Below are 27,760 nucleotides of genomic sequence, written 5' to 3'. Positions count from 1 at the left end.
AGTCCTAGAACTATCCTCTTATTGCTAAGCGCCAAGCGGGGAAGCTGCTAGTACCAATTGCTCACGTCTTTAGTATGACGTGATCAGAGAGCGAACATACGACCTTCAGCTGTAGAGGCAGGCGCCCTAAAACTGCTACTACAGCTGAAGCAATGGAACTATCGAACTGACCCGATGATCGCATAGACCTTAACCCTTACTCCGCTAAATTTCTATAATGTAACTGTCCATCTTTCAGTTTGGACTGTATCATTAACTGTTAAAGTTAAAAGGGGTGCTAACCAAACAGATACTCACTGACTGACGAACAGTACAGATCTTGATCAGACTTCACGGATATGCAGGCCGATCATGATCTACACTGGTATCAAAGGCAGAATCAATCGTGTCCAGCATGATAAGGGTTAACAATAATATGTCTGTGCACAGCGTGCATCAATTGCATGCTTGGTATAGAGGTACGCAAGTCCTTTGTTTAAGGTAATGGACCTGTAATGACAATTAACAAATGAAGCAATCCCCGTATGCGATGTTACAGAAAGCCATTGAACTACATTTGCGTCCGACGTAAACGTAATTACTTGGAAACAGCTGAGTGTCCACTACCTCAACGTTTACTTGTATATTCTCCAACATTTCATGGAGCAATAAATAAATTTGAGTACTTTGTTCGGAGTAAAACTTTATTTGTAGAAACTAAATTTACATGAACCTTAATGTTACACAAGTTAAACATAAATGTTCAGTATATGAAAATTATCTGCTTCATATACATACATATTTGACATATTGTTCTCGCTTTCTTTCATAGTTCATATTAATGTTTTCAGTAAACCATTGCAGCAGGAACATGGTGCAAGTACCGTTTTTGAGAATCTTTCATCAAATATCATACACCATCTGACTTGGTACAGTAACTAAATACATATCATGATCATAGATTAGTATGGCCCGTTTACTGTGTCTTTCATCTCAGAAAAATTATACAGCGTGCAGTTTAACAAGATCAAACTTTTTTATGATCTTTGCACGCGCATGCATACACATTTTTCTATGAACAGCAAGGTTATAATCAACATAATGCATGTGTCTGAATGGTATCAGTGCCACACTCAAGGCTACTTATGAACATTGCTATGAATATTTTTGCCAAAGCAAACACACTCATATATTTTACATTAATACTCAAATATCTCCTTTGATTGGTTCGAGTTATAATTCAAAATGTACAAATTACTGCAGTATGGTAATGACGAGGTAGAAAGTGTCAGACAAATTATTGAATAAAACATATTTTATCACATGTTTGACGTCGAAGCCATTACTTTAAATTGACAATACACTAGTGTAATAAAGCTTTGACGTCGACGTCGTTTAAAGTATTGGAAATGTTGGTCAGACTGACTTGTTAATAACAGTTAAAGAAAGTAGAATATTTGATGTTGATGACAGGAAAAGCTAACATATGATAAAAAGAATATTACATTTGTGACTTTTCACATTGATTTATTGAACTCGTTGAATAAAATTGATATTTTTAAATTGATAATCGACAGAGCCTCACATTTTAGCATTTTATTCAACTCGTTTAATAAATTCAATAGACACTCGTGTAGTATCCTCTATATCCTGGTTGAGTTTATATCATGTCACAAATAATACAGATTGTAAAACTTGAAGGAATGTCTGCCATGTTAACGGGATGAATTTTAAGATGACATTATATTTAATTTGCCATTTGTCTGAAATATGTAAAGTAATAAAATTATTTTCTAACATCAGACATGTATATTTTCCACATTAATATTTTAAGATGGGATCTAATGCTCATTTTCTCTCGACTTCTTTGATCACGTGATTTCACATTTAATTTTTTTTCTTCCCTAGAATCAGGAAAACTCATAAAAGGTTTTGCTACGCAGATAATCCTAATGAGAAAATATTATTATCATTAAGTATTGAATCCCTTTGAAATTGCTTAGAGCTACAAACTGATTTATTAGTTAAATTCTTTTAAAAACCAGACATTTACAGAAATTTCTATCAATGATTGCTTACGTATGTATTTGTTAGGGAATTCTTTCTCTTTCAGGAAGTGGACCGTACTGACAATCGGAATATTACATATTCTCCATATGCTACATCGGCATTCTCCGGTTCCTATGGAAATCCATCTGCGCATGCGCTATACTCACATCCGAAGAACGCCGAATTGCTTGACGAGAAGACGTATTCACACGGGAACTGGCGAGTGTCACTACGGGTCCACCTCCTTAATAATTCAGTATGACGTCACTAAGCACATCATAACTAGATTCTGTATTCTGTTTGACGTAATACATAGAGGGTGTCTGTTTGTTACATATTCTTCCGCATTTAATAAATTGTAGATTCATATTAGTAAAACAATTATTTTTGGGGTTTATGCTCTGTAAAATTCCCCGAAATTCAGACGAAAAACATGTTACAAAAAATTTATACTACACTTGTAAACTGGTTTCTAAAAGATTTGTCTGTAAATTAGAATCATTACATAAAACTAAACATAAAACTAAAAAAAAACACGGAATTTATATCAAAATACTGCTTTTTCTTATTTCTTCTTTCCGATGATTTCATTAATTGCAAACTTCGTGATTCTGCTTGAGCGAAGTCCATCGGTAGATCTGGAATGCAAAATTACAAAAAATGAAAAAAAAAATCCGATTACAGTTGAAACTCGGTATCACGATTTTCACGGAACCGAGTATTTTACTTTGAGATAATGACATTCGGCTTAATTAACCCCATGAACCCTTACCCTACTTTTCTGTAATGAACTGGTCCATCTTTCAATTTGGACAGTATCATTAACTGTTAAACATGTTAAAAGAAGTGCTTACCAAAAGGATACTGACTGAATGGCGAACAGTGCAGACCATGATCAGACTGCACCGATGTGCAGGCTGATCTTGTTCTGCACTTGTCGCAAAGGCAGAAGCACTTGTCACTAGCAGGCTAAGGGTTAACATGATGTTTTGTGCACGTATTTTCGGGTTGTGATTTTGAGATAAGCGAGAGTACAGTATGACCTGAGTTTTATTCTATCATAAAGTCCACGGCCGCTGCCACTGATAAATATCTATGCATTACTGTTCAAATGAACTTGCTGACTACAATAAATTCTATTGGTCGAAAGGGATCATGTGACCCGAGTTTATTCTTGGATAAATTCCACGTCTCCTGCCACTGATAAATATTTATAAATTACTATTCAAATAATCATATATGTGGAATGTGACTTAATTTCACATATTTTTATTAAATGTAATGTAAGTTGATTGTTTCAGAAAAAGAACATCTCAATGTAACCAATATAAGGAGTTAAACCTACATGACGTCAGAGTTTTCGCGGAACTGGCAAGAATGAAATGAGAAATATTATACTGACTTTCTGTTACTGAATAAAATGACCATTTATTTTCTCAGTTAGATAATACCCTATAAAATAATTATGGTCGGAAAAAAGGTAGTTTTCGAAAGGATGCAGGTAGTCGGAACATTTTGGAATTAGTTAAAATTAGGATTAAATTCTATGTTTTCTTGGTGGTCTTTGCAAAATGATGTGAAAATGGATCAATTAAACTCAGAGAAAACAGAAATCAATCGTCATTATTTCTAACACAATAACAAAGTCAATTTAATTCTTTCTTCGTACTGACTATGAAATTTACTGTAAATCCTCTTTTTCTCTCTGGGCTTACTTCTTTTCTTTACACTTAAGGACGTCTGCTAGAATTTGGTGCGAAAATTTTCCCAATAACAGAATTTCCCCCAAAAATGAAGTTTTCAAGGGCAGATAACTCTTTTTCGAATCCGGTGACCTATGATTTTTATTGCATTTTTTTTTTGTTTCTTAGATGATTGTCCTTCAATATCCAAAGTTTAAAGAAATTCTGTTATTGGGAAAATTTTCGCCCATCTCATATACAGGGAATTCTAGCATACGCCTTTAAACTGCATTTATACTTACAAAGATCTCAAATGAACGACTTGATTCACATCTTTCAGTAAGAATGGACTAGTATAGTCCATCCACGTGACACCGCCATCAAAGCTGTACTGAAGAGGTAGATTTGGAAACTCGGATTTCATCGTTACTTGGAAGTCCCGGTTGTTATTTGTCCCGATACTGCAAAAGTAAATATAGCTATTTCATTGTTTTTTTATAAAAAAAATAGAAAGACATTTCCCATTTTTATATTACTCCATTTCTTAAGCCAATAACTTTCTAAAAAAAAAACGTCAAGGACGTAGTTGAATTTATTACCAAAAAAAGAAAGATTCTGCTCCATACAAGTGTTATACCCTACTTTTTCTCTCTTTATGCAAGAAAAATGTAAACGGAAGGGAGACCACTACTTCTAACAAAGGGATACGTTTCAGAATACATAAATAGCAATGTTTTAGTTACTTCCCCTTTAGTGGTCTCCCTAAGAATTTCATTACTTCCGTTGCGCATGCGCAGTGTGCAATTAACGATTCAAAAAAAGTTTTGGAAGCAGATCGCATGTAAATGCGAGTTGATGATGATTTTATTTCTGTAATAATGAAATACTTGCGAGGTAATCCATCATCTGTAGAAATCTTTTTTTGTTTCCTGCTGTATTTTTGAAAATAATTATGTTGATAAATAAAAGCAAAATTTCACCGCCAAATTTGTTCTTAAAGAACATGTCTTTTCCATCAAAAAATCACGAGTATATTTTTTAAGTTTTATAGCGAGCGGCACTTTCAATTTTCAATCGACGGCCGCCATATTTGTTTACATTAAAGGTCAAGGTCATTGAAATACCTAGTAAATGTATCTTTAGTTTCAACATTTCTGGAATCAATTTGTTTTATTAAACAAAGTAGACAGGCATTGTAAATTATGTGATAAACAACGGCTGACATGCGAACATGCTACAGCGTCAAGATAAGAGATGATTTCTATTTCTTTTTTGTGTCATCCTTTGTGTTATAATGTATATGACATGGCTTTATTTAACATGCATAATTGCTCATTGTTATCTGTATATTTAACAAATAATCAAGGCCTTAGAGTGGTTTATCGTCTAATAAACCACGGTTCAGAGTTCAGATGCGTAGGAATTGAACCACGAGGGCGTTAGCCCGAGCGGTTGAATACTGAAGCATCTGAACGATGAACCGTGACATATTACACGTTAAATCACAAGAAGGTCTTGATTGTTTTCATTCTGACATGCTCATTGCCATATCTTAAATAATATTATGCTGGACTTCATTTACCCGAGGAGTAACGTATCGGACGTCATGCGGCAATTTGACGTCATATTTGACGCCATAATGCTCTCTTACCGGTCCGCTTGTCAACTATTGTTTATCGCAGAATATACAGAGCTTGATTTCCTTCTTTGTTTAACTGGAAATCAAATCGAGCCATGTTAGAATGTTATATATATTGCCATGAATATGTGCATTGTACACAGTAATGAATCTATTTATCTATCTAATAATGATGTTAATTTTCCACAAGACGTCCTGTTCTTTACTCCACAAATGAAAAAAATTCAGCAAACTTTTATGATCATACTTCAACAAGCGTGTAAAAATAAAAATTAATAAGGTCCTAATATAGTTCGTCGTCTGCCTTTGGCCCTAGTGGTTCAACTCCTGCGCATATGAACTCTGAACAGTAGTTAATCAGGCAATAAAACACGTGAAATTCTTGATAACTGGCTAAATATCCAAAATATCTATCAATAAAGCTAATAAAATAATCAGTATAGCTGATAAAATAAGTTTTGGTCAGACGCAAACTGCATGGCCTGTGTGCTTCTTATCTATGTGGTTTATTTATTTCAAAATTTATCATTTGGTACTACTTTGATTTATCGTATTAACTTTTTGCAACTTTTTGTATATTCTTAAAGCATGTGTCTATTTCATGCTATATATGAGCCCACGTCATTAATACTATATCTTTTCAGTTTGTAATATATAAAGAATTCAAATGACATTGTACTCTAAATGTATTATACCTAATACTTCGGCGTAAGTGTACATTATATTTACTAACATTTTAACTATTTCAAGCATCATAAAATCATATTGCATCTTCTTTATAGCTCCTTTATTTGACAACAACGAAAAAGACCGAGGTTTTCGAGTTTTATGGAGTACCTTGCTTTCTATACAATAAGCAACTGTTAAGCTGGGGACCAATTTACCTATCAAAACAAGCCTCAAGAGACTTTCTCTAAATGAAAATTGTGTTTTCTATCGACGGTATGCCGCGGTGTTTGTTTCAACGTTGAGTACATTAACGAGTCATTGAAACTTAAATTTAAATCAGGCTAGATTTGTAAAAAATGTGAGAAAGACGCTTGCCGCATCAAAGCAAAGATTCCAGTCATAAATGGATATATTTGTAATCGTTTCTTTTTATATATTTTGCCCAGGAATTAATCATTACTAAATGCCTGTCTATAATTCGCGTTACTTTACTTGTCTTTGAAGTGAAAGCGCATACTGTCAAAAAAATAGTTCAGAGCTATATGTCTTTCAAATTCTGTCATGATCAGTTGCATAATATACGTACCACTGACTCGCTTTTTTAAAAAGGTGAAATTGTTTCAATATTAACTTACGCAACACCAGGTGGAGGTATTCGGTATTTCACCCCTGCTCTGTCGAGTCTCGGCAGTTCTCGATACCCAATTTTGTTAGAAAACATTTCATATTCCCGTCGCGGCTGCGCAGTCGTGTTCTCAAATGCATCTCTATGCCACGCCCTTTCTGCCAGGGCTATAATACGTGGAAACATCATAAACTGTAGTGTATCTTTGTCTTTTATAAGTTCTGTCCATCCGAACGACTGAATACCTAGATTTAACAATGTAATAAAATAATCGAAAAAAAAAATCCTCAAAATACAGAATATCTGAACAATATGAAGGACATGTTAATAATTTAAGCAGCATAAAATTTGATCGAAATCTTCGATGGAAATGTGACGTCACACTACCCGTTATCTTTCGCTCAAACTGAAAGAAAAGCAAAGAATCAAACCTAAAACATGCCCTGGGTGAGTTTTGAGCAGATGACTGACATACAAAAATGTAGGGGAGACATGATTTTTAACTTGTGTGTTTGTATATAAGTTTATTTTTAGTCGCCACCGCTGGCCTATATGGACGACTCCTCCAGAAGAATGTTAGTAATTTTAGTGGGAAGATAGTGCAAGATACAGAAGACGCTCCAATTCCAGAAGTTTCCCTGGTTCTTTAACATGCCAGGTGTAAAGCACCCATACACGGGACTTTTATCCCAATGTTAGTAATTTTTTATTTGGAGAAGCGGGGGCTCGAACTCACGACCCCTGGTTTCGTAGCCAGACAGTGTTACTTCTGAACCACTGCACCCGCTCTTTTTTAGCTATGCCAGGGCATCCGTTTGGCTGTTTTTTGGGCCGAATATGGGCCCAATTCCCCTCATAAAATAATATGTTTTTTGCCCCTTTCTCAGAAAAAAATTCACCTGATAATAAGTTGTTTGACACAACTGGATATGAACTCTCCTTCAAATTATATTATAGTGCCTCTAAGGACGGTTACTGCTGCGATACAGTTACTTAGTTAGAAATAATTGAAAACAGTATTAATAAGTGTGAAAAGTAGTAACATATATATAGCTAAAAACTTTCAATTTTTGTCATAAAACGACGAAATATTCCCCTTCCTGAGGGTAAGGGTACGTGTCCCCAAAAGTTGTCTAGTGTCCTGTATGCTAAATAGTAAAAGGTTGTCTTATACTTAATCAATTAAATGTCCAAGACCAATGTACAGCTACAATATCTTTTCCTTGAATCGGACAAAACTGAAATTCTTCAATGATATAGAACATCAACACACGGATGGAAAATTCTATTATTCCTTTAGAAGAAATTTGTGGTTTACTTACCTTTAATATTGTCCGGTTTAAGAAGGGGATCACATTTGACGTCATTGACGCCGCAAACGTCCTGACGTGTGAGGACTTCTCCAGATCGTTTGACGTCAATATTATTATACAGATTGTCGGGTCGAAGCGTAAATACCTTGTAGGTATCCAGATACCTTAAATATATTCAAACAAAAGTGTTTTCGGTAATTATGCTTTTCGCATAGCAGAGATATCAAACCAGGCATAATTAATTATGCAACACGGATATATAACGGATGATCATGCCATTTATTTGACCTTTTAACCTGTGGCCTTCTGATACCTTTGACTTCTAATAATGATAGGGACTTTGGTGAAATTGCTAATGCATTTCCTTTGGTCTCTAAATGTTATGCTAATTTTGATGCTAATTGCCTTAAGACTGGGGTAAATAAAATCTTATTTATTTAGATTATTTTCAAATCATCTTATACATAGAAATAGATAGAACATAAATATGAGGAGATAGATTGCTTCTTTTTGACATAGGCAGTGGATCTGTTACGTGTTTTAGAATAGGTGTAGGCTCGATTTATATCTTTGTATTTATCACTAACCTTTTTTTTTTGTTTAATACATACCAATTTTTAACAAATATCTTATTAAGCCACAAAAGACAAAATGCAGTTTTGCCTTAAACGTGTTACCCAGACAATTCCGCAAGTAATTCTCTAAAACGAAGTCTCAATACATTTAAGTGTCATTTTTGTGAGGTAATCGATTGACCTTTGTGTGCAATCTATTATGTGAACAGACTATGTAATTAAATACAAAATGGTAAAATGTATCTAAAGGCATCTGTAATCTTTGCATCGGGATGCAATTCTATTATAGTTCATGTAGGCGACACATAGACGCGTTTAATACCGTAACAATAGTTCCAGGGATTGCCTTAATGAGTAATCACAGTTGCATAATTGGTATGAAATACGCAACGAGCTAAAGCTCTAACTTGTTTGTTGCAAACTGGAATCTTTTTTTAATATTTATAAAATATATTAGGAAGTGCAGTAGCTAAAGAGGTACGGAATTAATAAATAAGTAAATACGTTACCTCGATGCCCAATAAAGACCCCTTTCATTTGGATCTGGCTCGTACGGGTGGTCAAATGAAAGGTGGGTGACTGGTGACAGTACAACCTAAAACAAGAAGAATATGAAAGGTGTTACAGTTCATACAGTTAAAGTAAAAAGTAAAAAAAAAATCGGTAACTTGATAATGCGCTTTCAAATATAGAATTACGCCATAAAAACACAATGATTACACTAACTAAATTCCTAAATCACTTCTTCAAAAGTAATGGAAGTCAAATGTAAGAGATAGATTCAAAATTTTGTCACGAAACTGAACAAGGACAAGGAGTGGTCTCCCTTGATTTTCCTCTTTGACACCGCTACTTCCGGTAACTTCATACAGACAAAGAAATATGACAATAAATTATATATGTAAAGCGCTTACAGGATATCCGGCGTTGGCAAGTTTATAAGCTCTGTTCGCCAGTCCCCACTCCCAAACATTTTGGTATGGATACACCAGAAGATTCTCTGATCCTCCTGGAAGAGGCTCCCCATTCAGGAAAAACGCGTCTTCATATCCTGCCAACCTCAGTCCCTCCTCCACAATTACCAGTTTTGCCAGACGACTCATAAAATAGGCTTTAGCATATACTGGCAAATCTTCCGGAGCCACGTTAGGGAAAGCTTTACGACATGCCGTAGAATTTACCCATGCTCCTTCCGGTACAGCTTCGCCTCCTAAATTGAAGATCTGAAGTGGTGTTATGCCAATATGCATATTTTTGATGCTTTGAATCACAGTTTTCATGAAGTTGTACGTGGATTCGATGCATGGATTCATGGCGTCATCCGAGAACATCTGTACCGAGAGGTAATTAGAATTGTCTTCTAAATCTGTCAGTAAGTGATCGATATCATTTTTCCTTCTAAAGCGTTCCTCCATAGCTTTAACTGCCGCATGCGCGTGGGATGGCATTTGGAATTCTGGGATAACTTCCACGTGTCTTTTTGCGGCATGTCGTAAAATGTCTCTATAATCTTCCCTCCTGTAATATCCCGAACCTGGTGCTCGGGGTAGAGGTCCAGATCCCAGTTGAGGGATGAGGCAGATCTTCTCTTCCAGATCGTGGCATCTACGACCAGCAACCTAAACGTAAAATATATCAGTTTTGACTAACACAGTCTATCTGTTTTCGTGGTATTGTATACACTTAGTAATACGCAATCTAATTGTCTTTTACCACATAATATTGATGAATTTAACAACCCACATACCTAACTAATTTGGCATAAGACGTGGGGGATTGGTACATAGATGAGTTTTATTGGCTTCTTAGACAAAGTTTAACTTTAAGAGACTAACTAATTAAGACTGTTACGGTACGCTGGTAGATGGATTACCAGTTTTAGGATGTCTTAACGTCTTCTACTGTGCAATTACACTGGAGATGTAGAATCAACTTATACTACTGAACAATGCCACGAGCGTATACAGCACGAAAATTCCATGCAGACTGGTTGTACAGTACAAAATGTTACCTGAACGCTTGTAATTCTCCATTGTCGTATTATGACATATACATACACATTTTATTATGTGCTTGTAACTATGCTTACAATACAATGAGTGTGAACTTAATGACTTCCACGTTATTTGTTACGAATAAAATAATGGTATATATTTCTTGTAAAATCCTATTTTCGGTAACTGTTTTCCCACATTTGTCACAAGGTTTTGATACTGGTTGAACATAGCAGAATGTTCTATTGAATCTATAGTTTTAATAGTCTACTTTGATGCCTTTATGTGCAACGGTGGAAGTAGCACTTTTTAACTTAATATCTGATTGCGCAAGCTTCATATTTCTAACGTAAAACTAAGAGCTATGGAACTTTAACAGCTATTTCCTTCTAGGCGCCTAAAAACCATTTTTAAAGTCTTAATTCGAAGTTTAAAGCGTTGATAATTTTTGTATTAATCACTACCGAATGAATAATAGTACCTCACTGACTATTTTTAGTACTGTGTAATCTCTCTTACAAAAAATTGATACAGCGTGCAATATATCAATGAAAAAAAGCAGCTAGTCTATATATACTATATATTCCTTAATCAATATTCTACATAGCATATATAAGGTTCCTGTTAATGTCCATGGGGTCAATGTGAGTTTGTGGGAGATATAAATGTTATATGATTGCTTACGGATGTTAACTCCGGAAGCTGAGGAACCTCTAGTCGCCATGCTTCGTCGTCAGAGAGATGGAGGTGGAGCTTGTTAAGCTTGTACTGCGCCATTGTGTCTACTAAGTCCATCACTGTTTCCTTAGGTTGGAAGTTCCGGGCAACGTCAAGGTGGACACCTCGATATTCGAACCTTGGTACATCAATGATATGAATGCCCGGAAGAGGTCTAAAGCCGATAGTACCATTGTTTGTAAGAAGACTTAGTAAAGTCTGAATACCGTAGAAAACACCTGACGGTCCCCGGCCCTTTATGGAAATGACGTCAGCACAATCTAAAGTTTTGATGACGTAAGAGTCCTCGTCAAGGTAACCGGTACTTCCTGTCTCCAGAATGATAGCCTTTGTAGCAGTTGGTCTTTCAATAGCCGGTATGCCAAGTTTTTCTGCAATAACAAATTCCATATTACAATGACATACGTTATATGCCTTAATTATACATCACGGTGAGGATGCGTACACCGGATATTGCCATTAAGTGATAAGTTATTTTCCGAAAACGTGATTATTTTTCGTCAACAAGGTAAGTAAAACCCTCATTTACTATTGTATTATACTACTACAGAAGAAAAGAGCATTAATTTTCATAACTAGATACTGTGTATATGCTCTTACAAGCGTAAAATGAGTCAATCTTCAGTAGAAATGATAAAATTTGTGATAAAATGACAAGTTTATCATTTGATAAATGCATGCTGCAAACACATTTGTCTCGATACCATAATATATTTGCATTATGGGGAAAATCTGAATCGAACGATTTATTTAGTTACATACAAAGAAAAAATGTGCAAAATTTCAGCTTTGTACATGTTCAAATCACGGAGAAATCGGTGATAAATGAGCGCCGGTGGTGTACTGTGTATTGAGTTTTCAAAGTAATATTTGTACTGTGTATTGCAGTTTGGTGTACTGAGTATTAATAATGAAAAACGTGCAAATTTTCAGTATTAATGGTCATTAGATAGACAAAGCATGTAGTTCCATTGGCCCAAATGATGGAATTTCTTTTTCTGTTTGCAGATGGCATTAGACTTCACAGCGAAATTAACAAGCACCAGTTTGAACACTGATATTACAACTTACAGTTACAGCGACATGCCAATAGTCACTCCAAGAAACTGTCTAAAGACTAGCCATTGCAGATAAAAGGCACAGCCACACATTCAGCCGTGATGTTTTATAATAATGTAACACAGGATATGATGACGATAAGAGTGGAAAAGGTCTCTCCGTATAAGAAGAGCAAACATGAAAATATGTTATCCTTTCACCTTCATACTACAAAGAGACATGATTCTTGGTCAATAGAAGACCTTTATCGCTTATGGTGGCAATAGTTCAAAGGTCAAGGCCGTAAGGGCTTTGAGTTTTTAAAGTGGTTTCTCCTCAATAACCTTAGACTCATTTGACGTAGAACCCTCGAACTAGTTTCACTTGAAATTTTCTTAAAATAATATAGTCAAAGCTATTTTTATTGTTCTAAATGCATTGTTTTGAAAGATAATTAGCTCACCACTTTCTTCATACAAAACAAAATGGGTGCCATATGCACTGAGCAATTTGTTTTAGAAGTAGGGGGAAACAGTGCCATGTGTTATCTTGTACACTTCATTTGCAAGATATATGTCATTTCTATGCAAACAGTTCGTTATCATTATTATGTGAGCAACTTCCCCGTTAACCAAAATAGTATATTTGTTGTCAAAGTCAACTTCAAACTATAACAAACGATCGGGAACTGACTTGAAGATCATTCCGACTTTTTTCATGTATTTCAACTGTTGAATGTAAAATGTTTATGACCTTTGGTTTTAACATATTTATTCCCAACAATATACTTAACTATATTTATATACTGACATTACAAGTACAGTTGGTGGATTGGATTAGAAAGAAAGACAAATCTTATAGAGTTCTTCTACTATCTTATTATGACCTTTGTTATTTTATGAATTTGTGTTTAGGTTTCAAGTTTGTTTAATAAATATTACAATGTACATGACTATTTGTTCTTTATCAAAGTAAAACATGTCTTTTACAATATTGCTTGTCAAATAATGTTTGGTAAAATAAATATGTCACAACCGAACCTATATCAGTATCAATGCCCACTCTTATGTGAACTCTTATGTACACTCATCACATTTATGCAGTAACTAGCTACTTCTTATAATTTCAATAAGTATTTGTCTGTTTGCTTTTATCTTTCCTCTTTATTTAGCGTCAGAAATGCGGTCTCTGTTTTGCAAGCAGTTGTATAATTGTAAAATCATTGGAAGAGTTATAAGCCTGCTCTTCAAAACAACTTGCAGTCTTCACTATACCTCATATTAACCAAGTTGTCGATGAAAACATTTTGCGACGTCAAAAAATAAAGGAAACTATAAAATCACTTATTATATAATACAGAAAACGTTTCTTGGCAAACAAACTAATTAAAGCTATTTATTTATTCATCTATTTTGTTATTCTTTCATCGACTGTATAACAATATTCTGCAAAAACCTTGTCTGTCCATGGAATTGCACTCTGTGTAACATTGAAAGTTCCAAGTACACCGCCGTGCATGTGTCTCTAGATTATATTTTTGTACTGGTATCAATGTGTAAATGTTAAGCTACATGGCGTGGTAGGTAGCATACATTTCCACTACCGTGAGTGAACAGGCTCCTCACCATTTGCCCAAATCAAAGGTTTCTTTCTGTTCTGTTGCAAATTGGCCCCTTTTGTAATCGGGTTCCTTTTTAAAACATGCATGTTAATATTTTCTGAATCGACAGCATTTTTTCTGGGTTTTTTTCTCTGCATAATTTATGTCTGATACTATTCTGAATTTACTTTTTTGCGGTTTTGGTCATTAGCACAAGAAAATATTCTCGTCATGTTGGTGGTGTTCAACAAAGTGACATACAATGGCCTTAAATTCGTTCGTCGAGCCAGTCATAAACACACATACACAAGTTGAATCTGCAACGAAAAAAAAATCACAATATAATATTTATTAGTAGGGCCGGGCTGTCTGCAAGTTATTGAGAGTAAGTCTAAGTGGCATCCCAATACAAAATTTTAATTGATACATGTACCTTTAACTGTTTCTGAGATAATTCATTTAATATCAACTTAAACAAAATGCTCAATGGAAGAACAGAATTTATCTATACATTTAAAACTGGTAAGCATAACAAAAAATATTGCCCACTGTTTCACTATGGTGACTGTGGGTTACGTTTAGAGCTTAATACATGAATTACAACAGAGTAAACGCTATAAATATCAATCTAAAACATCACGTATCTTCAAGACTAAAGAAAATACAGTTTTGTACTTTGAAAAGGAAATGATAATGTACATTATGTAAGATTCATTCTGCAAAACTCAGCGATAATGTTAACAATACACAGTACAGTAAAATGTGATACAGGTCAATACACAGTACATATATTTGCAATACACAGTACACCACCGACGCTCATTTATCATCGATTTCTCTGTCATTTGAACATGTACAAAGCTAAAATTTTGCATATGTTTTCTTTGTATGTAACTAAATTAATCATACGATTCAGAATTTTTATCATAAGACAATAAGTGACGATATCGGGAGAGATGCGTCCCCGACCTGCAATTATCAGATGATAAACTTGTCATTTTATCACAAATTTTAGCCTTCCTTCATAAGATTGATTCATTTTACGCTTGTGAGAGCATATACACATCATCTAGTTATTAAAAGTAATGCTCTTTTCTTCCATATTAGTATAATACAATAGTAAATGAGGGTTTTACTTACCTTGTTGGTGAAAAATAAACACGTTTTCGGAAAATACCTTATCACTAAATGGCAATATCCGGTGTACGCATCCTCACCGTGTACATATGAATATACAATTTTAAACTGGACGATTATGACCCCGCCCCTCCAACTCCCCCAACCCTACATGTGTTAACATGAGGTAACACTGAACTTTCTTCTCGAGTCATATAAAGGACCTCAGATATTGTAATTGCACAGCTGAAAGTTCATTGCAACTGTGTTTAGCCATTGGCTGATATCAATAGTTTGAGTCTTGCTAAATTACAATATGACATTTTTGGATATTTTTGCTCCCTACCCAATCAATCATATTGCGCAGGTGAAATTTTCATATTTGTATTCATAATTTGGTATTTATTAATTTACATGAAAATAGCAAAAACATGAATTGTTTATGGTTTTGTTTTCATAACAATTTGTCACGTTTATTTTTTTGCCAAGAAAAATGTTGATACTGATAAACACTATCAGTTTACGTCAATTTACGTTATGTTTAACATTATGCGTGTTTAATTAAACTTCTTTTTACAAAAAGCTACTATCTCACACAATGAACTATTAAGGTGAAATATTAGAAGTGACATTGAGAAATAAATGAAAGTGTTATAATGACTTGTGAATTAAAAATAACTTGTAGGCTGTCTTTCTATACTATTTGAAGAACGTCATATCAGTTTGAAACATTTTTTTTCTATTCATTAAAGGGCACTTTTCAAAATTATTCTTATGCCAATGCGTTTATACCGAAAATTTCCTTTCATATAAACTGGTTGAAATCGCTACACATATAAACATTTGAGCAACCATGGAGCATGTGTGATTTTGGTGTGAGTACCACGTACGCAGTACTACAAAACTAGTTAACCGTTTCCTAACTCGCAGTGTTGAAAAAAAACGCATTATATATTTTTATACATAATGTTGCCTATTTTATCTATTTTCGAGCAAAAAACGCTACACCAGGGGTATTCCTACAAGGCTTATTTGAGCCGTGCCATGAGAAAATCAACATAGTGGCTTTGCGACCAGCATAGATCCAGACCAGCCTGCGCATCCGCGCAGTCTGGTCAGGATCCATGCTGTTCGCTAACAGTTTCCCCAATTGCAAAAAAATAGGCTTTGAAAGCGAACAGCATGGATCCTGACCAGACTGCGCGGATGCGCAGGCTGGTCTGGATCCTTGCTGGTCGCAAAGCCACTATGTTGGTTTTCTCATGGCACGGCTCATTTGGTAGTATCCAAAGGTTGAAACTTATGCTATTCTGAAACAATTTTGGCTTGTTTTTATTTTTTTTTCTTTAAAATTTTGGTACCAATTTCGGGCTATTTTTGGCCACTTGTATCCTCTTGGCAAAAGCAGAGGTTCTGACTTTTTCAACAATATATGTAATGTGGCTATATATTGAGTAAAAATGATCTTTAAAATCAAATGCATGTTTGCAACCAAGAGGATAGAAAAGCTTTTTTTCAACCATAGATAGATCAAACACACAGAATTAAACACAATTTGAATAGTGATCTTTGCATAACAAGACATGTTACAAAATGAAGACATTACATATAGCAATTTATTATTTATGTAAATTTTAGACGCATAAAACAATATCGACATAAAGATTTCAAATCGACCTTAAATTTTTATAATTGTATCGTTAAACAGTACATTCCTGCTTCTCGACGCTAATTTAGATACAGTGACCCATAAGGCAATTATGTGGTGGCCTAAACATTAATTCAAATTAATGTGGTCTTTTGATTAAAGACCCACCACAAAAGATGCTTGTTCTATCGTATTCAATGTTGTCAGCTTATACATGGTTCGCATATATTTGTTTTTTAAAAACATGATTATCTATTTTGTAACTACAGTTACGGATTGACAGTTTGGTGACATTTAGGTGGCCAAAACCTTAGAGTTTACTATCGAAACTTTTATCAACTTAATTTTCACACCGTACCTTGTATAAACAGATAATTTAAGGAATTTGTTATGGCAATCGGCTTATTACGGATTTTACGTATTCCATTTCGGCATTTTCCGACTTTACAAAAGCCTTAAGCGCGCTGACCGACTTTTCCAGCTGAAGGATGCCAGATGGTATAGCAAGAGTACGTTACAGATCCACTTACTTTTTTAACAGTGCTGTAAGCTGTTTCTTTAAATGTGCCTCTAAAGCTTTAAAATATACTTAAATAATGATTTACTGAGAAAAGCTAAAAAGAAATCAGCAGTTAAAGTGGTTTGAATACAATAACCGTCCCCCCCCCCCCCCCCCCCCCCCCCGCCAAACAAAAGGCTTTACAATGTTCATTTCTCATTTTGAAGTCTATCTGTAGCAAAGCTGTATTATCAGAATGACTGTGGACGAATATAGGTCGTTTTGGGTCCTTTTAAGGTTGACAAACTCTATATTGCAGCAAACATTAACAAACAAAGATAATTATTTTCTCGTTAGAAAATAAAATACGTCAATTATCCTTATGATGTGGATATAATTGGCAAGTGAATACATATTTATTTCTTTGGTATATAATAAATGTCCCTTGTTAACAATCACTAAACGCCGATTGTCATTCATGCATTTTATTCATGGAGAGAAAAAAAAACTGGTATACGCTGGTCACAAGCACTTAAACATTTTGGTGTTTTGAACAGGTCCGGAATAAGCAGCAGTGTACATTTACAGCGATGTTTGGTAACTTATTTCTCTCAAAATTCCACAGTGAAAGTGACCAGTGGTGTACGAATTTTGCAAGATACTAGTCTAGTATCTTGGTAAATTACCGGAAAGAACAGTAGGCAGAAGAAAGCAAATCGATATAATGCTTTGGACATAATTAACATTTTTCATGCCTTTTTTCCAATATTTAAAACATATTTACCCTCACTATGTCATTATTTCTGTTTCGTATATTCTATGTCAAACTTGATGGAAAAGAACACACAGAAAACTTTCGCCATATCCATGAGCGTGTACCTTTAAAGATCATAATGTGACTTGCCGCGTTTTTTGTTACTTACATTAAAAATAGCGAATTCGGACAGCTATCATTTTGTTTTAACATAAAATTAAAAGCACTATGCAACTTTAAAAGAGCTGAATTTTGTTGTTGTTCTTGTAACATTATGCACGCTGTGGAGGACATAGAGAATCCATAATTGGTCTTCGGTTAAGATCAGAAAATCCCAACCCGATGGCGCACCGCTCAAGTCTTAAACGAGGCTGAGCCCGCGGGTTGGGATTTCCGATCTTCACCGAACACCAATGATGGATTCTATTTCTCACTTACCACAACAGAAACAATAAAAACAAGCATAAAAATATGAAACTACTTAAAACGCGGGAAATTGGCGTACGTAAGCAGAAGTGACGTCATGATATTTCAGTGACGCACAATAACAAAGTTCCGCTTTAGTTTTATCGTTTGTAACGTAACGGTACGTTCTTATCATAAAGTAATGAATTTTGAATCGAGAAATACACTATAAGGAACGGAGAGAAAAGATAAAGGTACCTGATTTTTAATTATTTTACATAAATAATATGTATATTCAGCGCATGAAGGAGTCCGTCACAGGAGTGTGGGATAACCCATGTGAGATATAAGATTTTTTCACTGGTTGTAGGTGCAGATGGGAATTTCCGGTCTCGAGGGTAACTGTTTAGGCGGTAACGAGGTTCCTACCGAGTTACCGCCTAAACAGTTACCCGAGAGCCAGATATTCCCATCTGCACCTATAACCAGTGGCAGAATCTTTTTCTTGCATACTGATATCAAGATATAATAATAAAAATAAAAACAGTCGAACGGCTTTCTTTTTAGAACTATTTCTTATAGCAGCGTATTTAAACAAAGCGCGGGAAATCAACGTCCGTAAACAGGAAAGACGTCATGACGTTTCAAAGACAAATAACAATGTATAGTTCCGGTTTTGTTTTATCAGTTGCAGCGTAACGTTATGAATTTTTGATAAAATAACGTGTTTTGAATCGAGAAATATACTATCAGGAACAAAGAGGAACTGTCAAGGTACTGGATTTTTATTCCATTTTTCGAAATAAAATATAAATAACTACATAAATCTTCTACATATATGTAGTTCGTAATACGTCATTTAAAGCACGAGAGTCATCTTACACCCCGGGGTGTAAGATGGATTTTTCCAGCACCGGTAAAAATACCGGAAATCCCCGTCTGGTATGCAAGAAAAGATTTTCCAGCACTTCTAAAAATAGAGATTTTTCTGTCCGATAAGTGAGAAAAATGATTTCAGACACAATCGTCACGGAGAATATACGCCCCGTCCTGTGGTCGAACTCACGACAACGCGAACTGTTGATTTTGCGCTCTTCCTATTGAGCTAAACAGGCGGGCTGTGCTGAAATCAAACCACCGCGAATATTTTCCAAACTACAGTACCTTGCATAGATGTTGCATATAAACATCGTAAGATGGTGTTGATGACGCATCTGTTGAAATGAATAAATAAATGTCAAAGCACCAAGTTAACACGAAAAGCGAATTTGATTTATTTCATTTCTAATTAGTTAATGTTATTTGAAGGTTTGTACTTTTATTCGTGCTGATATGGTGCATCTAGGTAAACAAAATGAATTTATAATTTAAAATACGTTCTATTAGAACAGTCTGTTTGAAATACTTGCAATGATAATTATAAAAGTACAGGTAATTTTGAAAAAGTTTCCTAACGGTCGCTTTGTGAAACAACTGATACAAGTAATGTTGAAGTTTTGAGTAACCCTCCTCTGGGTGTCGTAGGGTCGAGCCCCGCTGGGGTCGCGAACATACCGTCTCACATGACACAGGTACAAATTTTTATGGAAACGGACTCGAGAGTGGTTCAAAAAAGATTGACGCTGTCATCACAATCGATCTTAAAGAAGTAAGTACAAACTGAAGAAAGAAAATTTAAAGCCGATTAACCAACCTTACCCCTCCCGTACCTATTTTCCTATCTATTTATGGAGTTGACTGAGACAGTCGTAATTAAAGGCTCATAATGCCTTTGTTGATAGTGTGCCTGCCACATTGTTTGGTATGAACAGGTAATATATTAATTACCTCTTTAATCCTATTTTTTTATAGTTGTTTTCTCCAGTATATATATATGTCGAAGGTTTTAATATTGACTGACATGGTAGAAAGTTTTATTGAACCCATTGTTATTTATTATCTCCCTTTATGGCTCTTACGCCATTTGTTCATATGCAGTAATGAAAATATTGCTTCTCTAATCATGTTATTATGCATAACATCTATGCAGACACACGCTTCATCAGTTTAAAAATACACATCACAAAGAATGTAACAGTGGTCTTTACTCCACGCCGCCCCTCGAATAATGTGTCCACTAAATTACTTATACGTTCTAGGATTAAACAGGTATTATATCAAATATAGATACCTACCTCCAAGGAAGGTAGCTTCATTTGCAAGACTCGGTGAAGCAGACACGGTCCATGTATTGTCCATCCTAACAGGTCTTGCTGTATCATAGGCGACCTCTCTTGGTGTCGGAAGTACAGCATAACCCACGGCTCGGTTCCCTAAATCATTACCCTTAATGTTGTCAAAACGTTCTAAAGGTGAAAACGGGCTATACTGGTCGTTGCGGTATCGCTTATACTGATTTGGGTCCGTGAATTCTTCTACAAAAGACTGGTCTTCAACTGAGGTAGCTACTAGAGTTTTGGGATTCAAACCATTTGAGGTAATGTACCAGTTATTTGGCACATCAGTCTTTGAAACAGCCCAGTCTTGAATGGTAAGTTTAATTTCCCTAGGCTCGTTGGGCAGCAACAAACCAAACCTGAGCAGAAACTCTGCGCGGAATAACATCCCGTTCACATGATGCAGCCTTATATTATAGGGATCTAACCTATAACCCCGAGGGTCGGGCAGAAAGTCCGGTTCCACCATAAAGAAACTATGAAAGAACATTTCAACATTGCGCATGTTCATGGACCGGTCTCCTCTGTTTGTTAACGTTATGATCATAGTGTGTTTCTTGCCATCGTACTTAAGGTTGTCAGTTAATTTCACCCTCACGTCTAAGTTGTCGCCAATATAATTCAGCTCCGGCTGTGTGAGGCAATGTGCCAGTTGAAGGGCCACTGAATGAAATAAAAAATCAAGATGAATAACAGCAAAGCATTATAAGAGTTGATTTCTAGAAACATTTAGAATTAACTTCCTATATTTAACCAAAACAAAAGTCTATAAAGTTATCTAAAATCAAATGTATCGAGCTGGAAAATAAATCACACACACAAATATATTATGCAGTATTACAAAGGACAAATAAATATGATGTCAGTTATTATTAAATCAGCTATAAATAGACGCATTCTCATTGGACAATTCAGCCCTTCTATTTAAACGTGTGGCAACACTTCCGTCTAGTCATATTGCACTGCAAGCACTTCAGCGTCAGGCAATATGGATACGTCCGGACCTGCTGGGAAATTTAACTTAAAAAGTATTCAGAATCAACTCGATTTCATGTTTTAATTTTGAATTATAGAATTAACGTTGATAACTTCTGATACTATTTGTGACCTCGTAGCTATTGAAAGTTAAAAGGTAACCATTATCTAAGGTTCATATATTAACAAACACGAGCTTTAGAGCTGTGAAAAATGATGTGATATAGAACTGTTTCAAATAATATTTCATTATATGACTACTTATATAAATGTTCAGTTTGAACTATTGACTTGTGTATTTTTCAAATATAAATTGTGTTGGGCTTAAGTCGAAACTTGAAGAAAAAAAAAGGAAAATTTATTTCTGATGTCATGCATATCAACACTTATTAAATTGCTTGCAGCTCAACAGTCAAAACTATTGACTGCAGTTCCTTCGGACCTCAGACAATAGTTGCTATTAACCGACAAGCTATTATGTAAGTGTATAATACTGCATAGCTGAATAGTCTCAAACAGACAACTTTTAAAGGTCGATGCCTGGAATTACAAATATTTGCCTGACTAAGAAGAATACACACCATGCATTCTAATAATGTTATGTTTTTTTTTTTAATTTCATTTTATGTTTATGGTTAAACATAAGACGTGAGAGACATCTGTAGATATATTCCACCCTTTCAACCGACATGCTAAATTAATTCATTTTCATTGCCAGTGCAAAACTATTTGTCTTTAACATTTAGCCTGCTAAGTTTCTAAAATGGACTGGTCTATCATTCAGTTTGGGCAGTACAATTTATAATTCAAAAGGGTGTTCACTGAAAAATTTTATGACTGAAGAGCGAACAGCGCAGACCATTATGTGCAGGCTGATCTTGGTCTGTGCTGGTCGCAAAGGCAGAAGGCTACTTGCCGCCAGCAGGCTAAAGGTTAATAAATATGATATTTTTAAACAATTTTTCATTTACTTTAAATTTGCAAAATAAAACAAAATAGCACATTGCGTTTTCGTGGGACTGTAATGTTTTATACATATTATGCATGTAGATCGCATTACTTGGGAAAAAATCGCGACTTTCACCTGGAAGTTCACTTTCAAAAGCTTGCAAAAACATGCAACATGACCTTAATTGTGTCCGTGTAGTAAACAAAAAATATAACCCAACAAAATCTATGATTGTTCTATTGCACATGACATATCTTATGAAAAGGCCAAGTGGAAATTTATGTTAATTTGGTTGAAATCCAAACTCTAGGTTATATTCAATTAATATAACCATGTCATTCAGCATCACATTTTTTATCACTCCGTATTTCATTATCTTTAATTTTAACAATGACGTTCAGTTTTTTTTTCTTCAATGAACCAGATGTAGGTCTATATAAGAAACGAAAGTCGGCAATACATCATCTTTATGACCTGTTTAAAAACGCTGTCATGACCTACACCTTTTTTCAAGTTCACTGAAGAGTTAGTGCATACAAATACATGTAAGAATACGTCAACTGTATATTTCCTGATTCTGAATGTTCAGAACACAAGCTTCTGGGATTTATTGTGCAATTCGCATGCCATACGCAACCAATTCTGAAGTTATTCGCCAGTAGGGTGTGAAAAGGGGAATCATCTTCCTCTTGTGCGGGTCTGTGGAACCTCCAAAGAAGAAAGATTAATAATAGAAATATAATTGGTGGCTTCTGGTCAAAGTGAATGGCCAGCATGTCCTGTATATCTACAATGCTCATGGTAGGTATGTTTCTCGGCATACGAATATACGCACAATCATATTGTCATTTTCGACAATAAAATATAAAAGTAAAAACGAAATTCCACAAATAAAAATTGAAGGCTGATTGGGTGAGTTATTTTGGTCAGATAAAAATTTCAAGATTTCAAAATTTTGCACATATGTAGTAATACTATGATAGAGGTATACAGGAAGTCCTGTCTACCATGTAATAAGATCGCATCAACAAAACTAGCACAAAGATTTACTAGTACCTCGCGGCCCTCATTACGTTATATACAGGCAGTTTCATTTGACTATTTTTCCAACGTATTGTATATAGTTTTTATATATTACGACATAAGGGTATGTGATTACATGAATTATCAAGTTAATACAATACCCAGTCTTTAACCGCAAAACTTAATTGCAAATCTATCGAGCATTACTTAAATGTCTTAACTGATATGTCTGAATCATGAAATGATATCAAAAATTAATATGTTAACCTGGCATCCATGCATTGTAATAGTGGTAAAAAACCTTTGTTGATTATTTGCATTGATGATAAAGTTTCATGGAATCAGTAACATCTGAGGAGGTTATTATTATCTAGTGCTATTATTTTATGAATAACAACTGCTTCAACAGCTGCAGAAGGCATGAATATGATACCAAAACCTGCATTAGACAGATCTGAAATCCATATTCATACCGTATGCTATAGTTTCGGAATGTACGTATACAACAGAAATGTTTTATCAATCACTGTACTAGATAAAATAAAAACTTCTTCACCTTAAATGAATCATTGAAACGTCGAGATATGATATTTCTCCAAACATCTCCCCATAACAAATGCAATATAAAACATTTGCGAGGTGAAGGTGACTCGTATCACTGAATTTTAGCAGTTTTTTTTTTAATTTGTGTATTGTGAGCATTTTTATAGTTCTATATATCGACATCATACACCAAATACTTGAAATCCGCAAAGCTACAAACCCTGTATTTTTCTTCTAAAATTTACAAAACTACAAAAACTACTAATGCGCAAACACTGACTCTGCCCTCGTACCCTCCCGATTTGTTTTATTGCTTCCTTTGATTTTGTAGCCTTTTTTTTAAATTTTGGCTTTAACTGCATCTGTCCTATCACGGGTGGTAAACGCGCAATCCAATTCCCACTGGGAATACGCTAAAAATGGGTTGCGCGACTTCCGGTGCTGGTGTTGCGCATCAATATATACAAAATCGAGGTAGGTGGGTTTTTGTTTTTGTAAATAATTACACATTTACGAGTGCTTTCGAAAAAAAGCAAAATGCTATTCGACACAAAAATGAATAAGGATCATATGTATGAAATACCAACTTATTAATTTAAGAATCGGCTCTGTTATCACGAAAACTCTGATGGCTCGAGCTGTCAAAAAAGCATGGAATCATGAAAAATGCAAATTTTCTAACTCTTGTGCCTTCTTTCTGGAAATGTGACGCTTCGAATGATCAAACACATGTAAAACAGTCATGAATATTACATACACTTGAATGAAATGTTGCTTTTGGGGGAAAGATTGGCAAAAAAATAATCGGGAATGGGGTTGCTCCCCGGAAATAGAGTTGCGCGTATACATTATACACATTATGATGTATATGAGCAACTCCATTCCCGGTGCGCAACCCCATTCCCGATGATTATTTTGTCAATTATGTCCTCGTAAGCAGGATTTGAAACAAATAATTTTGATATTCGTTACTTTATAATAGTTGAGTTATCATACAAAGCATCAGATGTCCTCAGATTAGGCATATGAGGTCAGAAACTGCCATTTTTGTTGATTTCATACTTTTTTCACGTTTCGTGTCGCCAGAGTTTTTGTGATAATAGAGCCGAATCATAAATTACAAACCAGATATTTTACACATATGATGTATTATCATATCTGTGTCGAATAGCATTTTGCTTTTTTCGAGAAAATTTATTCTTGTCTCATACTAAGCAAAATTATAACTTCACATACCTCAATTTCGTCTTTTTTTACGCGCAACACCAGCACCGGACGTTGCGCAATCCATTTTAAGCGTATTCCCGGCGGGAATTGGATTGCGCGTTTACCACCCGTGCCTATGCTATCAGCAGAGTAACTCAGTATGCCGCGCTAGGCGCCTGGAAGTGACCTCTAGATAACTGGCGATTGAAAACACAACAACTAATATTAACCGAAATTCGAGTTGGTAATTCATAAAGATAAGGCAAAACAAAAGACGGAGACCAAAAATAATGGCCATGGCAAAAAAATCATCTAATGCAATTGAGGTAAAAAAAATCTGCCGAGTAAATAATACAGAAAAAAAATGACCGAGGCAAGTGCCTCGGTTGCCTCATTAGTCGCTACGGCCGTGCTATTACGGGTCCACTACCTTAGTTTTGGATGTTGTATTCGGCTCAAGTGGATTTTTAACCTGTTTGGATCATTCAAAGCGCTCAATCTTTTACAAGATATTGTAAATATAGATGGCTAATACATTACGACAATTTACATGCACGTGCACATGTACATGATTGATATATACATGATTCGGAGCCATGCATATGAAATTAAATGATTAGAAAGAGCTGTGATCTTATTGAATTTAATGGTTTGATACAGCCGACATCTTGGATTGACGTTGTTAAAGCAAGTACAAAACACAATACTAAATAAGACACATTTCTAGACGTATTCATTTAAAATGTGCAGTGTTAATATTGCTTTGTATATATCAGATAAAGATGCCATTCAAACTGAATTAAGATTGAACAGAATAAGAAAGAACGATAAAATTATTCCCAGCAAGTAATAGACCCAAAATTCATATTTAGAAATATGAATATTTTCTACATATAGTAGGTCCTATATGTAACATAAAATCAACATGTTTATGTTCATCAACATTGCTGTACACATTGCTAAATACATGCATAGCTTAACACAGTATAAATATGTACTACGCTAAAAACTCTGGAAGCTTCTTTAACAGTCGACAGTTAATGCATGGCATTTGAAAGTAGCTCTACAGACACAATTTATTGATACATTTAGTAAAGATAAAACATTTTCATTTTCTGCATTTCAAGTAAATATCTCGGGATGAAATCTTTCAGTGAAAGTCAGGCATTGAATATCTTGAAGATAAGCGCAAAAGAAGTTACATTTACAAGTTGTTATGACATTTTTTAGATTATTATATAAACTTCCAGATGGAACATTTTGTTGTATGCTATATGGTTCGCTATGGTGATCAACATGTGATAAGAAGTAAAAAATAATAACTAATCATTGAGTTGTTAACTAAAAAATATTGGGCTCTTGCTGTGCATCAAGGTTTCCCCAATTTAGGCAATTCTTACGATTAGCCAAGATTAGAATACGTATAAGATTAGAATAAGATTAGAATAAGTTTAAGATTAGAATAAGATTAGAAAAACTGTAACATTAGAATAAGATTTGAATACGTTTAAGATCAGAATAAGTTTAAATACGTTTAAGATCAGAATAAGTTAAAATACGTTTAGGATTAGAATAAGTTTAAATACGTTTAAGATCAGAATAAGTTTAAAATATGTTTAAGATTAGAATAAGTTTAAATACGTTTAACATTAGAATAAGTTTAAAATACGTTTAAGATTAGAATAAGATTGGAATATGTATAAGATTTGAATAAATTTGGAATACATATATATATAAGATTTAAATAAGATTAGAATACGTTAAAGATTAGAATAAGTTTAGAATACGTTTAAGATTAAAATAAGATTGCAATAAGTATAATATTTGAACAAGACTTGAATGCGTATATAAGATTTGAATAAGATTGGAATATATGAACGTATAAGATTAGAATAAGGTTTGAATAGTTATATGGTTAGAATAAGATTTGAATACACGTATGTATATATTTGAATAGGAATAGAGTACGTATAAGATCAGATTAAAATTAGAATATGTATAAGATCAGAATAAGATTTCAAACTGAATAATTATAAGATTTGAATACATGTACGTATAAGATTAAAAGAAGATTAGAATACATATAAGATTAGAATATGATTAGAATACGTTTGAGATTAGAATAAGATTTGAATAATTATAAGTCTTAGATTAGAATAAGATTGGAATACATATACGTTTAAAATTTGAATAAGATTAGAATACGTATAAGATTAGAATATGATTAAAATAAAATTATATGCAGCCTTAGCTATAAGAAGAAATCCAAGCTATGTCATATAAATAAACAGCATAAGATCTTACCGTAAAGAAAGAATGAAATCTGTACAGTCCACTTCATTTTTTTTTCAATATTCACAAATATGAACTATAATGTATGTCCGCATTCTAACTGAAGTAAGACATGTATTGTTTCATTTTCTTGTCACGGAAGACATTAAATAAGACGTTAGTTCAGACTCAACCGAACGGACACAGCACGAATACAGGGATAGGTTAATTACCTAAATAAGTAATAAATACTG

The 27,760-nt window shown here is 34.5% G+C and overlaps 1 protein-coding gene across 1 annotated transcript; it reads right to left on the bottom strand.

Annotated features, from left to right (window-relative positions):
- Positions 1-675: 675 nt before the first annotated feature.
- LOC123566711 (beta-hexosaminidase-like) lies at positions 676-27,760 on the bottom strand. The gene is made up of 9 exons (XM_045361031.2): positions 27,540-27,760; positions 20,498-21,202; positions 11,210-11,634; positions 9,446-10,150; positions 9,041-9,126; positions 7,966-8,120; positions 6,654-6,888; positions 4,013-4,171; positions 676-2,666 (listed from the first exon to the last, which is right to left on the bottom strand). Exons 1-9 carry the CDS (start codon positions 27,574-27,576, stop codon positions 2,594-2,596), a joined length of 2,580 nt encoding a protein of 859 aa, XP_045216966.1. The 5' UTR covers positions 27,577-27,760; the 3' UTR covers positions 676-2,593.

This window comes from Mercenaria mercenaria, chromosome 8 (assembly GCF_021730395.1).
Source record: "Mercenaria mercenaria strain notata chromosome 8, MADL_Memer_1, whole genome shotgun sequence".
Lineage (NCBI taxonomy): Eukaryota > Metazoa > Mollusca > Bivalvia > Venerida > Veneridae > Mercenaria > Mercenaria mercenaria.
Note: the sequence above shows the minus strand (reverse complement) of the source record. Positions and strands in the feature narration are given on the sequence as shown.